This window comes from Falco punctatus (assembly GCF_963210335.1).
Source record: "Falco punctatus genome assembly, chromosome: 11".
NCBI lineage: Eukaryota > Metazoa > Chordata > Aves > Falconiformes > Falconidae > Falco > Falco punctatus.
The window spans coordinates 5,793,150-5,809,153 of NC_137591.1; the positions used below are offsets into that span (position 1 = coordinate 5,793,150).

The window sequence follows — 16,004 nt, forward strand, 5'->3', positions numbered from 1 at the left end:
ACAACCTGAGCGCGCTTTTTTTTTTACACAAAAATTTCAACAGGAACATCTTTCTAGTTTAGGTCTCAGTTTTTTCCTATCCTTTCCTAGAGCCATAATCAAAGATCAGGTGATGTTAATCCCACACTCCTTCTGTCACACAAACATATTGGCACACATTACTTCATCCCATTTTTCCTCTCGCCTCAAGAATATAACTGTAATAAAACATTATAATTCAGTGTCCCATTTAAGGGCCATTTCTCTCCATCCCCCAACTTATACGGGGCCACCACTGATTGCAGTACTCTAACCAAAGTAGTCTTATTCACACTTCCTCCAGGTTGCCCTCCTATTTCCTTCCAGTGACTTAGAACACATCCCAACGGACTCTTTCTTACTATTCCAACACTTTGTTTTCCCCCCATATTATCTCAATTGCTATCCCAGCCACAGACCACTCTAATTTCACTTACAGCTCTCTCTCTCTTATCCCAAGGCGTACAAACCTTACAGTTAGGGCATTCAATTTCTTGTCACCACCATACATATAATAATTCTTTACACCATATACACTTTAAAACATAGAGGTTCACATTCACCCCTCAAATGTTCAAGACAATAACCACATACCAACATTTATAATATAATTAATACAGAAATGTTCTCACATTTCCAGTATAAATGAATATAACAATTATTATTAATAACTTTATGATTATTAATCCTGTATATACAGATTGACTTCAAATTATCAAACGTTTTTTGTGGGTTTTTTTTGTCTCCTGACCAAAATGGAATCAGAGTTCCGATATTCCCTTAATATAAGAACAGGTACTAAAACGGAATCAGATGTATACCTGGGGTGCCACCTACCCGGTATACACCATCCTGCATAAGCATACAATGATCTTATGCCTTATGGACAGCTTTTACAGATGGACCGGTCCCAGAACAGAATCCAAAACAGTACTGTTTACAACATAATAATATATTTACAATTAATATAATATTTGAATAAAGATAGTACCTTTGTTCTGTAAGATGGAGTCCTTGTCCGCTCCTGTGGTGATCTAGATGGATTTACCCTCGGGGAAAATCCCTGGGGGTACCCTAGGGAGTCCTCGCTCTCAATGGGTCCTGCAGCCGAGCAGAGGAGGTCCCACCTGGGCCACCAAATTGATTTGAAGAATCAATCAGCAATATACAGGTGAGTGGAGGTTATCTTTATTCCACCAATAGTGAATGCTGTACCACTTATGTAAAGGATGACGCACCTATGTTTAGTTAAAAGTCGGGAAATGTCCAAGGACCCTTATTGCCACATGACGGATGCACAGACTGCTAAGTCCTTGGGTTGGTTATCTTTAGAAGGGACATTTGGACTTAGATTCCTGTTGTACATGCAACGTGGTGAAGATGAAGACTTTAAACATGGCCGCTAAGGAATAGAGTCTGCGCAGAGACAACTCCTCAAGGACATTGCGCAGGCATGAGATATGTACATGAATTCTCAGAATTGTAATGAATATGTAAACAATTTCTTGGAAAACTAGCGAATAGGTATGAGTAGCTTGTATAAAGGGGGGGGACTGAAAAGTCCCCTCGGTGTGCATGACTTTGGTGGAGCCATCCCCCATGCACCCAGCACTGCCAAATAAAGATAACCTCTGCTCACCTGTATATTGCTGACTGATTCTTCAAATTAGCTGGGAGCCGAAGGTAACTTCTTTCTTTCGGCTGAACTGCTCCCTTCGAGGGCTGCATTTTCCAAGTGCTCTCTGCTTGGCCACAACATCTATAGCTCTGACAATTATTGTTATTTTAATATTAGGCTAAGAGCTAATGTATTAGGCTGGTATATTAAGCTGGTAGCCTGTAGACTCTTTAGCCAGCCTGTTTTGGTGACACATGAACAAGATTTTATAGATGGGCTGTTCAAAACCCGGCTCAACCCTGGTCTGGCATTTAGCTGTGGCTTGCAGAATATAATGGCTGAATGCATCTAGCCCATGCCCACAATAACTCTCTCTGACTGCAAAAGAAGTTCCAATAAACATGTCATTCAAATGCGAATGTATTCCAGTAAAAATTAGTGAGCTGATGCTATGAATAAGTTGAAGAGCTGTAGTGTAGTTTCAATTGCCCTCCCATCAGACGGGACTGAGATGATTAACACCAGATCAGCCATGATATTTATATTGCTCGGATCGTGGTGTGTCATAAGCGAATGCAAAATTGCATACTGTATTGTAACAGCAGGGATGGGAAGAGCCACGTAATGAGCTGGTTTTATAGTGAGAAACAAATGGGATTGTAACAGAACCCTGGAAACAAGGGAGTGCTTCCAAGTGGGGTGAGGGAACAGGACAGCCGCATGTGAGAGCGGTGCTGAGAATGGCTCTTGGGTTAAATCAAGTAATTTATGTAAACAGAGGTGTTAGCTGGGTGGGGTTTTTTTGTTTTGTTTTGTTTTTCTTGCAGTGGCTTCATATGATATAGCATGCATTTGAATAAATGCTGCAAATAACATATCCCCAGATGTGGCCAGCTTACAGTGTTGCATAAAGTTAATTACTTCTGTTTGCTTCTGCTAAAATTAAGCACTGCAAGTCTTTCTATTATCCTTTATCCCCCCCCTATTTTATTAATAATGGGGTTCCCTCCTGTGGATCTGCCCTTCTAACAAGGGAGTCCCTCCCCCACCTGTGGCCCCTTTCCACCGAGTGTGATTTTGTAAGATCTCTTGTCACCAGGGCTCTGTGAAGACTTAGACGTGTAATGGGAAACATGTGTCTTTCCCTGGCGCTTGCAATCTTACCCCGAGGAGCTCCGGCGAGGGCTGAAATGGGAGTGCTCTCTGCGGAGCCAGGGAGCTGACAGGGAAGAGCTCGGAGCCAGAGATGGCAACTGGGGTGTTTTGTGTTGGCTCTCAAGTGCAGGATCTCACACAATAACGATAGCAGCAAACGGCGGTTTCTGCCGCGGAGGTGGGGGGATGTTGGGCAATAGAGTTCGTGACAAGCAGCCTAGACCAAAGGGAGCAAGGGGGAAATAAATGGCTTTTTAGAAGATGGCAAAAGCAAAATGATGGGAAAACAACCCCCAGACTGGAGCCTCAGCCCACCACAGTTTTTCACATTTTCCTGAGCAAGATTAAAAAGGAGAAAGAAGCTGAAGAAGCAGAGAAGTTGGGGAATCGGTGGGGGTTTTAAATGATTTTTCATGGATCATCACAATCAAAAAGTGGTCAACATAATATTGCATGCATGATATGATATATTATACACATAACATATATGGGATAACAGGCCTTATTCCTCATTGTTATTCCTTCTGGGTGTTTTAATTTGTAGCCTTCTGGACAAAGGAAATCTTTTAAAGAAACCTGTGCACTGCACAAGGATGCCAGGGTCAGAGTACGGGTGAGGTTTACTCCAGTGATAAAACCTGCTAATCACCTGGGCCACCTCCTTCCATTTTCTGGGGTACCAGGGGGTCAGAGCTTCTGAATCTGCTGACCAGCCAGAAATACAGTCCTGAGCAATGATGATCCATAACCAATTGTCACATCTAAAATCTGAGTGTGACGTGGCCTCACCTGGGATTAAACGCTGGAATGATGAAGCACACAGGATCTGGCTGGTGTCTGACAGCCAGTGCTTCTGGATTTCCAACAGCCAACTTCATTCTGGGGGGGGGGGGGGAATAATTCAAAAAATCAGGCTAAGGCTGAGGAACATAGTTGTTTCCTCACGAGTTCACTTGCAAAGGTCACTGCTCCTCTCCCCCCACCCCAGTGTCTCTCTCTGCAACTCTTTTGTTTGTGCAAGACTTCAGGAATTAAAACCTCATTGCAAGGGTTACAAGTAGACCACAGCAGTGATACATTGCACTGATTATCAGCAGCAGGCGAGCTTTTCCCCGTCAGCTCCTTAGCTGCGGTAGTGTACAAGATCTATGTGGCTTACACTGATTTTTTTTTTTTTCTGCCTGTAATTTTTTTTTTTTCAGCGAACAGGGACTCCACTGCATTAGCGGAACAGACTTATCATGATAAGTTACATAGGATTATATTGTTACAGGGAATTGCCATCACCTCAGCAGTAATAAAAAAAAAAAAAAAAAAAAAAGATAAATAGATAAATAACTGCAAGAGAGCTGGGAGTACAGTGAGAAGAGAAATGGCCCTGGTAGGGAAGCAGACAGATATCTTCCCCAGGTAAAAAGATTCATTCATGGAAACAGCAGTCTGGGAAATCTTTGTATGAAAGAGCCAAGCTGTAGGAAAGTAGTTGTCTTTATGGGAAAGGTGGGGTTTAGGGGTTTCTAGGGGTTTAAGTTTTCTAGATCTGGAGTTCATTTGTTGGCGCAATGATGGGAACATCATTTTCAGAAGTGAATGGCAATTTTCAGTGGCCTAATTTCTGGGTAGATAGATGGAGAAACCTTGGTAGATGCTGGTACCTCTCCTGGGAAAGTCAGGTTTCTTGCAGCAGGACCCCTGAAAACTGAGGGAGCCCCAAATCACCCAGTGCTCTTAAAAGCAGGCACAGCATTGATTAAAGACTTGGCAGGAATGTTATCTTTCCTGGCCTCTTGCATAACAGGCTAGATAATTACATTTTATAATCTTTGCATCAAGCCTGTAATTCCCTGATTGCATTAGAGTATGTCTTTGAGGAAAAGCCCCAACCTAAATGCCCAGAGAAGCGCCTTGCCTCCCTGAGCAGTCTTTGCAGTTGCCTATTAGAAAGGGTCATGACTAGAAATGGTTTAACATTTCCACCTCCTATTTGGTCTGATCTTATCTGGACTGAGCTTCCAGCCCTGGCACCATTTCTGCTGGCTCAGTGAAAGACTGATTTGCCATCAGCAACCCTTTCCCTGCTGTGGGGACCATCCAGCTGTGATGGAGCTGCCTCCTGCCCGCCTCCTTGGGGAGCTCAATGGGTCAAATTTCCGAGATGCTGCCTGTTGTGGTTTAACCCCAGCTGGCAGCTAAGTACCATGGCGGCTGCTGGCTCACTCCTCCCCCAACCCCTGGTGGGATGGGGAGGGGAATCAGAAAAAAGGTGAAACCTGTGGGTTAAGAACAGCTTGATAATTGAAAATAAGTAAAATACAGCAGTGCTCCTACTAATAATTGTAATGAAAAGGGAGATAACAAAAAGAAAAAAAGAAAACCCTTGGAAAAACCAGTAAGTGATGCACAATGCAACTGCTGACCACCCGCTGACCCCTGCCCAGCCGGTCCCCGAGCAGTGATCGGCCCCTCCTGGCCAGCTCCCCCAGTTTATATACTGGGCTTGACATCGCGTGGTATGTCATACCCCTTGGGCCAGCGGGGGTCAGCTGTCCTGGCTGTGTCCCCTCCCAGCTTCTTGTGCCCCTCCAGCCCTCTCGCTGGCAGGGCAGGAGAAGCTGAAGAGTCCTTGACTTAGTATAAACACCACTTAGCAACAACTGAATGTGTTATCAACTTTAATATACTAAATCCAAAAGGCAGCACTGCTCCAGCTAGTAGGAAGAAAATTAACTCTATCCCAGCCAAAACCAAGACATCACCCCAGCCAGGTTTTCAAACACTGTTTTTCAGGTGTGCTTTCCTAAACCCTCAATAATTCACTGACATCCTCTCCAAAGTCTGGCCTCCGCACCAAGCCTAAGTCTGGTATGATCCCTGCTGCGCTACGCACAGCGGCAGCAGCGCTCGCCCGCTTGTAACACCAGCCTCTGCCTCTCTTTTATTTCTCTATATCATTATGTTGATGTAATAAATATGCAGGGGAGCTCCAGGCACCATCCATTTCCTTTGCTTGAAACTCTCTACCACGTTCTTCCAACTGAATATTATCATATGATTATATACGTGCCAGAGACATAGCTCCCGATGTCAGCATTGCTTTTATACTACATCTCTTCCTCCCTGTCCTTCCCTTTGCCTTTCCCATCCCACATTCACACGCTCCCATTACATGGCTAGCCTATATTTTACTCCCTCTGTTCTTGCTGAAGCTCCTCTCGGTAAGGGAAGTCTTGATTATATGTTATGGCCAAATGACTTAAATCACAGGGAAAAAAAAAAAAATGAATGCAGAGGAGCATTGCCTGGAGGTCAAGATGCAGTCAGAGCCCTCTGGTTGGGAGGCAGGTCCTTGCCGAGAGCCGGTGGGCAACTCCTCTCACTCTGCCAAGCCTCTGCACTCCCATAAGGATTTCACATCCATCCAGGAAAATTCCAACCCCTCCAAGCCAGCCCAAAGTGAACTGGGTGGAGGGCAAAATCTTATGCATGGGCTGCAAACGTCAAGCACTGGGAAAATTCCTGCCTATTTCCAGCAGTGGGAAAATGTATGAGCGGGGAAGTCATATTTACATAAGGCAAGGAAAACACTGTTTCCTTCTTCGGCAGGAAACAGAAGTTATTCTCAGAGCTTCAGCAAAAGAACAAGAAATTAAATAGAGCACTGGCAGCCTAAACTTGTTTTATTCCTGTGGTTTTACAATCTCTGAGTCAAAATAAACACATTTTCAGTCTCAGGAGAATTATTACGGTAATAAGGGGGGGGGGGGGGGGCAGGTGGGGAAGTTATTTACAGGCTCCAATGGAATTGTCCAATGAATCATGCAAACTGAAACAACAGATTCAGGGCAAGAAAATTCACATTTATGCAACTGCCTGGTTTGATTCCTCTGTTACCAGATGCTCTGATGCAACAGTAAAGATTGTGTAAAATGTTGGGTGCTCCCAGCAGGAGTTTGGCCTGAGAGCAGGGCAATGTTCAATATTACAACACCCGATTTCTTTCAGCCAAGACTTTTAATGGATTTTGATGGTGGTGTCCCTCCTTAAGCCTGGGGTGGACTGTCATGGGTGGGTACCAAAACAGATCTGCTGGGTGAGGGCTCCTGTTCCAGGCATAATATGGTGTTAATTTACATTTCTTGGCGATAACCAAAGATTAAATGCAAATGAGAAATTGGAATCCTCATACCTTGATGTGCTTACCAGCTCAGCTATTAAAAAATAACCCAACTTGGCATTGCTTTTTCTCAGGACAAGAGGCCAACAGCCTACACCTAATTATAGTCCTTCACCTTCTCTTCTGACTGGAACAGTTGTGTTTGCCCACAACATCACAAGGACATCCCTATGGGCAGCATCTTACGTTAGCTCCCCTGCCTCTCTCTTCCAACGTATGCATTTTCTGTGAAATTCAACAGTATTGCAAAGGTAGTCCTTTTGGGGTTGAATTCCTGTCCACCACCATGTGTGTCTACGTGCCTAAACCATGTAGTATAAATGAGTGGAAGGGTTAGGTGTTTATCTAATATATATATGTGTGTATATATATATATAAAATCTTATCCCAGGCTTAGGTAGAGACAACACCACTAAAATCCATATACATACACATATGTATCTAATACTTAGATAAATACCTAACCCTTCCACTGATTTATACTGCATGGCATTTAGACATATATGTATTTATCACAGGCATCACATAATGCCTGGGAGCTGTGTCTACAGCTGGCAAAAGCTGCAGGTACAAGGGCAACCCAATGTAATTATGTGAAATAACTACAGGTGGTAGCTACAAGGGTAAGTACCAGAGGTAGGTGCAAGACTCTTGGCACTGGGAGTGTGAAGGGCACAGGAGGAGCGGGTGTGTGGGTGCCAGGATGGGAATGACGCAGTCGCAGCACATCTTGAACCTCTTTGCAAAGCTCTTGCCTTTCACCGGGATCCTGGGAGACAAAAGCAGATAGCAGATAAGTGAGAAAAACTTGAATTGCTTACTCCTTTCAAACCCAAATTGGGCCAGAAGAAGCAGTTCCTAGGCTTAGGCTGCTGTTTATAGGGTAGAGGTTAAACTCAGAAGCAAGCCTGTAATTTTTATAAACAAGGCTCATATTTCCCTTCTGGAAATATATATATGGAAACCCACGTATACATGAAGCTAAGACATGCATCAGAAGACCACTGAAGCCGCGTTATCTTCGCTTTTGTTCTGCTTTCCTGGTGCTTTTTTAATCCCCGTACCGGTACTGCCTTGGGATTGACTCCCTTTTCCAGGAGAAGCTTTTCACAGGGCTGAAGGGCTCTTTGTTCTCGCCCCACCGCCCCCTTGGTGCTATTTGTTGTGCCGTCCCGGGGGTGTGCTTCTGCTCTGCCAGGGGGCCATGGCGGAGAGGAAGAGGCAGAGGATGTGAACTCCCATGTCTGAACACAAAGAGAGAGAAAGGAGGACCTGTTTACTCTCCTGCTATAAATGCTCCCCAGCAGACAGAGAGGTTTCCATGCATTCAGGAGTAAAACACTAACAAAAAAGCGTAGGGGAGAGAGGGATGGAAGCCGTTGGGGTGCTGGGCTTCTCCCCACTGAGCAACAGGGTGGCAGTGCTTTCAGACCCTGCTGCGGCTACCACCATCACCGTGCTTAGGTGAATTCTTCAGACTTGTGTGGGAGTCACTTCTGGGACTTCAAGGTATAAAACCTGTTGGCTCCAGCGAAGCTGCTTCGCATACCATGGTGAGGAATGTAAATACATCAGTGCCGACGGCGCTTGGGAGAGAGCCACAGCCATTCCCAGGCACGTAGGGCTGGAAGGGACCACCTACGTCATGGGGCTCAGTCACCAGCTCCTCACAAACACCTTCCACAAGCTGGTCAAGCACCGGCTACTCGGTTATTTCCTGGTTAGTCTTGCAGCTGCTACCCCTTGCTTATTAAAAGCTTGGTATAAATATTGGACTAATTCAGTTTGCCTTAACATTTTTTTCAACTAAAGATTCACAGAGCCTTTCTGAGGAGGACCCAGAGTCTACCTTATGCATGTGTCATCATGTTTCCCTTTTTTTTTATGACTGGTAAAAAATGCAGCTAAGATACTTATCCATTTGTTGCACCATTTTTTGTAAAAGGCTATCTTTTTTTTGTTTTTGCTTGTGCTCTTGAGAACATATGCGTGGAGAGCATTTTATGTTTGGTTGTCCAGCATGGGAAGGAAAGTTGGCAATCATTTCACAGCTCTCCTCTCTGTGTCTTACAGCCCTGGTGGTCCACAGCTGAAGCCTGAGGACCGCTGGGTTGGTGGTTAGTGCGACCAGCCACGGACTCTTGCCTTCTGCACTCACCCCAGCAGGTTGTCGTGAATGATTGAATCATTAAAGTGAATTATTTGTTGTAATACGAGATCAGCTTAAACGCCTTCTACATCTTCACAATGGTGTTGCCTCCACCATCCCCCTCACCCAAATTATACAGCCAAGGTGTGAGCCAGGTCTTTGAGATGATCTGGGCTATAAACAATATTTTTAAGGGGAGAAAGAGAGAATTTATTTCTGTGAGGATTATTTCTCCATGGCCCAACACGCAGGTGTGAAGAACAGGCAAGGCCTAGGCACTGGGGAAAGGCAGGAGGGAGTTTCTTGGTTTCTTTTTGCAAGCAGAGCCACCATGCTCAAAACCAAGTATTTCAGAGGCATGTTGTAAGGCTAACATAGTTGCAGGATTGAGCTTGGGGGGGTCTCCAGTGTGGCAGCCCTGCCCTGGTGATGGTCCCGGGGTAATGGGTATGGGACCTGGGGCCCGTCATGACTTGGTGAAGCTGGAGCGAGTAAACTTGCTTTTATTGTGGATTAAGGTGAGAACATGGACAATTTTAGTGCCCTTCCTGCCTGGTGGGAACCTGCTTGAGAGGCTGTACCCATGGAGTGGACGGTGGTTATCTCAAGGTCACACGTGCAGGAAGCAACAGGGACGACATGAATATTGTGTGAGTGGGAGCTGCTGGCGGGGCTATCGGTGCTTCCCAGGTCAGGCAGGACACGCAGGGAGTCACCCGGCCCCAGAACGAAGCAGGAAGAGGTGAAGATGGCGCCAAAAATCCTGGTGAGAAGGTTCAAAGTCTGGCCAGAGCAACCAACCCTTGTCAGCAGAGGGAGAGCTGGGCTGCAGCAATGTCCATCTGGAACTCGCCCTTGCATGAAGCTTAGAACCCCACTGCTTCCTCTTCCCACCACACACAGTTCACCCCACCTACCCCTACACCCCTCCCATACCTTCAGGTGCCAAGGTTTGAATTAACATTACATTTTCATATGAAGGAGCCCAAGGACAGCATATAACTAATGGTCAATGGGTGTTTTTTTGCCAACGTTTTGCAGGAGTTTTCCTGCCTTGTAGAACCTGCCCTGCTCAGGCTGAAATGTTGAAAACCTTTGGTGACCTTTTGCTTGGCATTTATATATTCCTTTATCTGAGAGCATCCCGCTCCTTGGAGGAGCTCACAAGGAAAGAACGATGGCAACTGTAATAGAATCACCACCAGCATCTGGATCTTCTTGAGGGTGAAAACAAATGATGGTGTGTGTGGCTGCACAGCCGTAAAATCAACAGCTGCTTTCCAACAAAAGCCAGAGGACAATGACTTTGCTGGAGCACCAGCCATCCATAACGTCTTTAAGGGTTAAAGTAGCAAGCTGACAAAAGCCTTAATGTTTTTACAGCACACAGACATGTAACATACAATACAGGACAATTTGTTCTATTGATGTCTAAAAATGCTTAATGGAGAAACAGGCTGTTAAAATACAGGATACTTTATAGGTTAGTTCTTCTCCATACTTCATCCTCAGGTATTTGCCAAGTTAGCAGAGCATCAGACTTCAAGTCACATATAGGCTTCTTGAGAGCAGTTTTTCCACTAAAAGCTTAGCTAAAAGACATACATATTAATGAAAAAGAGTCATTCATTCTTGTCACACATTTTGTCCTCAGAACAGTTGCAAATTCTGCATATCATTTTTTTTTTCTGACTGAGGGGAAATAAAACAGCTTTTATATAGTTACACAATTGTCCACAGTCTTTCCCAAGAACGGAAAAATGCCCTAAAAATGGAAAGCAGGTGGGTGTTCTCCGCATCAAGTTGCTGCTTCTGCACAAGAACAAATAGGCTACATCCCTGTTTTCTGTTTACAAAGAAACAGTGTGTCTCCTAAAAGAGTCCTGGGAGCTGGAGATCTGTTGGAAGTGTTCTTTGGTGCGTTGTCTTTGCTGTATGTGTCTATAGTTTCTTCTAACTGGATTGACAAAACTTTCCTACTTTCCAACCGTACCACAGTGACCTCGGCACCCCATCTTTCCTTCCCATTGCTGTTGACTTGGGAATTTCTGGAGATTTCTTTGATGTTGCTGCTGCCTTGGGAGTGTCAAAGCTGAAGAAGAAAACAGAGGACATCTTCAGAGATGGGGATGGGGATAGAAGGAGGTTGTTGTTTGCTTAAAAGACACCTGAGAAATATAGAATGCAAGAGGAGGGGGGAAATGTTCAACAAAATAGTCTCTGCTGCAGGACTCGGGGTCTGAAGCTCCCTGGTATTTCACTAAGGATTTGCTTTGTTGCTGCTGAATGTCTTCATTAGCTCAGAAGCCGCCTCAGTAGGAATGTAGCTGGCAAAACTGGACCACTCTGGCAAGTACTTTTTTTTTAACATCCAGGTGGATCGCAGCCAAGCACACAGTCACACCATTATTTCAGACATGGGTTATCAGTGACGCACACAAAAATGCAGGGTTAGAGGAGCAGCTTTCAGAGAAATGGTGCTGATAAACCTGGAAATACTCTTGGACCTCCCATGGCACGTGAACAGCCAGGAATAGTTAAGCGAGTGCCAAAGCAAAACCCTTGACCTGAACAACTGCAGATTTCTGAGATTTAAAACAAAACCTCAGGCTGAGCTCAGAGGCCTGAGAACAGGATAGAAAATTAGGTTGATATTAATGAGGCACTAAACGGGTCTGAGTTTAGTTTAGGGTCAAATCTAGGGAGTTTTCTGGATTTTTTTTTAAGTGCTCTAACTTACTTAGAACTCCTCAGTGGACACCTTCAGCTTGTTCTCCACTCGGCAGCATTGCATCCCTCCCAGATAAACTAGTCTGCACCACCCTTATTTACTGTGTCAGCTAATGGTAGGATAAAAGCAGATGGGATGGTTCCACTTTGCTGTTTTTCCTCCCACCTTTCTTCTTCAGGGCCTGTCACCGATTCCCTTTCTTCCCCCTCTCCTCCTCCCCCTATTAAAGCAAAACATCTGCCACGGTTTTAAGATGCTTTGGGCTTTTGCAGGCTGTTACCAGCAAAGATAGCACTTGGCGGGGAGGGAAGCTGAGCGAGAGCCACAGCAGGTGAAGGGTTTTAATTCCCCCGTTACTGTAATCAGCTGCCCCGACCACGGAGCCATCCGCGGGAGGCAGCAGTAATGATTTCCAAACCAAAAAAAGAGCTCTGGCAGGCTGGACGGGGCTTGGCCCCCATCCGTCAGAGCTCTGCAGAGCTCAGCTGGTGACTAGTCGCTGCGTCACTCCTTTCTGATTAAATTCCCATTAAGTTTAAAATAATAATACATCCTTAGTGGAATAAGAAACTCTGGAAGAAGAAAGAAAAAAGTCTTTGTGGGGTTTTTTTGGCCAGCGGTGAACAAAGGGCCAGCCCTGTAGAAGCATATGGGGAAAATGGCTCTAGGACCATGCTTTTATTCTGCTAAATTGTGGGGCTTATCCTTGCATTTGCTACGACCACAAAATCCAGATTCACTGGTGAACTAAGACCCTTTATACGATTATGACAGTGAAAAATGCTGGACAACGTACATAAAGCATTACGTGTGAGCTATAAGGTACAGAAGCTCCCAAGTCTTTCAGCAGACAGTTTCTCAGAGGGGTTGATCAGAACTACCTGCACATTTCTGTCCAAGATGTCTGGTCTGACACGTTGCTCTCTCAGCTCTCTTACCCTTTTTTTCATTATCTGTCTGCTCGCCACCTTGTGCGGGAGCCCCAGAAGGGGCCACTCGGTATTTTGGCATCCCCATCAGACCAGCTCTGAAGTAAAAAGACAGAAATCATTCCATGCCACTGGAGCCCAGGCCCCACCACCTTTACCACCAAGATTTGCCCATATACTCAAGGACCAGTAGTCACTATGGCAGCAGCATTCATAATTATACTAATAATACATCTTCTCAGCTTATTTCTTCTCCGTTAGTTCTTACAGTCCACTGATCGTCCGGGAGGAAATACTAGTTCGTGTCTCGCCCAGTGATCGTATCTTACTTGTTTTAGCACTGAAATGGAAGAAACACCACCAGAGACTTTCATTAATGGATTGATCTGAAACTTTTGGCTAAACGTGAGATAAAATGTTTTACTTCATTTGGGGGCTATATAATCTTTTTGGATAACCTTTTCCTTTGGTTCAAGTTAATTTTTGAAACCGAAGCACTATGAAAAGCAGATCTGAAACGTGAATGTTCAGAAAACCACAAAATGAAACACTGCAGCATTTCCATGGCCAATCTTTGCATTTAAGAAACACCGATAGAAAATAGGGATGTTTTCCAGGAGCAGCATTCCCTCTTCTCACAGAAAGTATTCACCAGATCTGAATTCATTCACAGTCTTTCTCTTCCCAAAGCCCCATTTTGAGGGATGAACTTCTGGTAGAAACTCTCCCTGCCAACCTCTATAGTTATAACTGCCCCAGACAGGGAGCATCAGCCCTTGGATCTGCCCTACTTCCCCTTCCCTTCCGTGACCCAATACCCCACCATGAGCCTCCAATATACTGCACATGGTGGGCAACATCACAGTCCTGGGGGAAAGAGGAGGAGCTGCTGAAATTACAGAGGCCACATGAAAAATGACAAGATGCCCAGCTAATGACACCAGGCTACCTGATGCTTGGGTCCAAGGTGTGTAAATAGGTAGTGGAAGGGTGAAGGCCCTGGCAAATAACCACTTTTGCTTGTGGTTGCTCACATGGCTTCCCTACTCAAAGTTAATTCACATCAAAGTCAGGTTACCTGGGAAAAGAGTAAACAAAGCAAAAGAAGAGGCTGTAATTCATCTGGAGATCAGGTTGAACTCCGGACTGCAGGCTGGGGCCAAAGACGGGAATGCAGCGTGTAATGGCCTTGTTTATCACCCTGGTGATGTATGCCAGAGTTATTAATGGTGTCTGGTGTGCAGTGACAGTGACAACAGCTTGAGGAACAACCTAACAAAAAGATGCTCCCTGCTCCAGGTACCACAGCCACGTCCCTTGTAGGCATCGCAACCTCATTCCTGTCTCCCAAAGACATGATGCTGGTCGTCTGCTGTTTCCACCGTATGTTTCCTCCATCAACATACCTAGAAGGACATTAATGGCTCCCATGATGATTTGGCTCAGATTATTAAGGTATTAAAGAGTAAAAGAAAACTCCTCAAAGTCCTGGGAAACTCCACCTGGCACACACCGAGGGGCTGATAACAGCACCCTCTGCCACATGCTGGCAGGGGGTAGAAGGAGCCCAGCTATTAATCTTTTGTAATCTAGCTGGAATTAAGTGACAGTGATGGAGTACTTTGTAATGGACTTCCTGAATCCTCATACAAACGGAGGAAGTGACCACCCTTGACCAGATTTCTGCTCGTGTTGCCTGTTTCCCTGCCTGCATTACGCATTTTTCTTGTTTGCAGGCAGCTCCGACGCCGCTTCAGCACGCCTAATGGATTAACACTCAGCCAGCCTGTGAGAACAGTGGCCTGGAGGGGCCGAGGGGCTCCCCGGGCAGTGGGCTGCAGGCTGCCATCGGGCTGAAATCCCCCGTGCAGAAAAGTCGCCGAGGTACCAGGAAGGCAGCTCTGGGTGGCCAGTCCCAGGTCCCAGTTGCCTGAGGAAATCTGGCCCGTGGTGCCCCAGAGCACCGGGCTTCCCTGGGCACACCAAGAAATGCTGTCTTTGGGCTGTGCCTGTGACATGGAGAGTGTCTGGCCTTCCCGGTGCCTTTGGTCCCTCTGCAGCAGCAGAGACACGTTGTTCAACAGAGCCAGCAGCTGCACAGGAGGCACTGGAGCCTTTCAAGTCTTGCATCCTTCAGGCCATGCTGGGGAGAGGATGGCTTTATTTTTGGAAAGCATCAGATGAGCTCTATTGTCCCAGCCTATCCATGTTACAAAACTATGTTGGGAACCCATCCCTGCCTCATGACAGGCTTGTGTAACTCTCCAGCAGCACTGGTGTTGAAAAGGGACCATGACCTTCCCTTTGTGGAGCAGCGCTGCGTTACCAGCCGGGAGCTCTGGCAGACAAGCCCCAGCCAGCTTATGAACTCCCCGTCTCCCACCCAACAAGCTGGCCATGAACATACCCCAAAGGCTCATGTTGAAGCGTCAGTGTGAAACAAAAAAGAGACCACAGATTGTGGCCCGTGGGAGCTTCAAACCACGCCAAAGGCAAGAGCCAGTGGACACTATAGCCATAGAAGGGCATACTCAGAGTCAGTTCCCAGCATCCTGACCTTGGTTTCAAGGGCTGACTTTGGAAACGCAGTCAGTCTGGCAGTCTGTGTGGGCTCTGCTGCTGGCATCAGGGCTGGCAGGAGGACACAACTGCAGGAGAAACGGAGCTCAGAGAAATTCCTTTGCTAATCTGGCCCTGGGAGTCCTGCAAGCACAGGGACGGAGACCTGGGCTGCAATGAGGTGGCTGCAGAGGGCGAGCAGAGGTGACCTCATGAGGATGTTAAGCAGCACAGTGACATGTCTCACCAGCCAACCCAGCCCTCATTAATATCACTAAGAACAACAGCTGGCTCCTCACATCTCAGCCTAGCTGCGGGCTTTGATTTTTTTCACCTTATCCCACATCAAACTCCCAGGCACTCTGAGCAGGAGGGAATTTGAGACAGGTAAACCCCTTGACACCAGCGCTGGATTTGGCTGCTTGGCCCTGACATGCTTTAAAAGAAAATTCATGTTATCAGTGGTCTTTTGTCCTCCCTCTGCACCCTGGAGCCCATCACTCAGCAAAGAGCCACCCCTGATCTTCACAAATGTGGATTCACTCGCACCGCAGGGGAGGGTTCAGAATCAGGCACTGGGGTTTGTGCTATCTGATAGTCCTTTGCTATCTTTTTCATCTTCTTTTGGTCTTCCCTCAGCCAGTTAACCCCCCCACTTGCTTGCTGCCTCA

The 16,004-nt window shown here is 46.0% G+C and overlaps 2 protein-coding genes across 3 annotated transcripts in view; one reads left to right on the plus strand and one right to left on the minus strand.

Moving 5' to 3' along the window:
• Positions 1–16,004, plus strand: part of FYB2 (FYN binding protein 2) — a 525,108-nt gene that overhangs the window by 149,090 nt on the left and 360,014 nt on the right. The gene's annotated exons all lie outside the window — the stretch shown is intronic.
• LOC308071261 (uncharacterized protein) overlaps positions 750–16,004 on the minus strand; it is a 398,822-nt gene continuing 383,567 nt past the window's right edge. The window contains exon 3 of one of the 2 annotated variants that reach the window (XR_013931028.1): positions 750–12,872. Coding sequence is in view for 1 of the 2 variants with exons in the window: in XM_080406430.1 (XP_080262556.1) it covers positions 11,068–11,206 (139 nt within the window). In the remaining variant the exon portion in view is untranslated. The remainder of the gene's footprint in view (positions 12,873–16,004) is intronic. The other variant, XM_080406430.1, reaches the window with a different exon arrangement.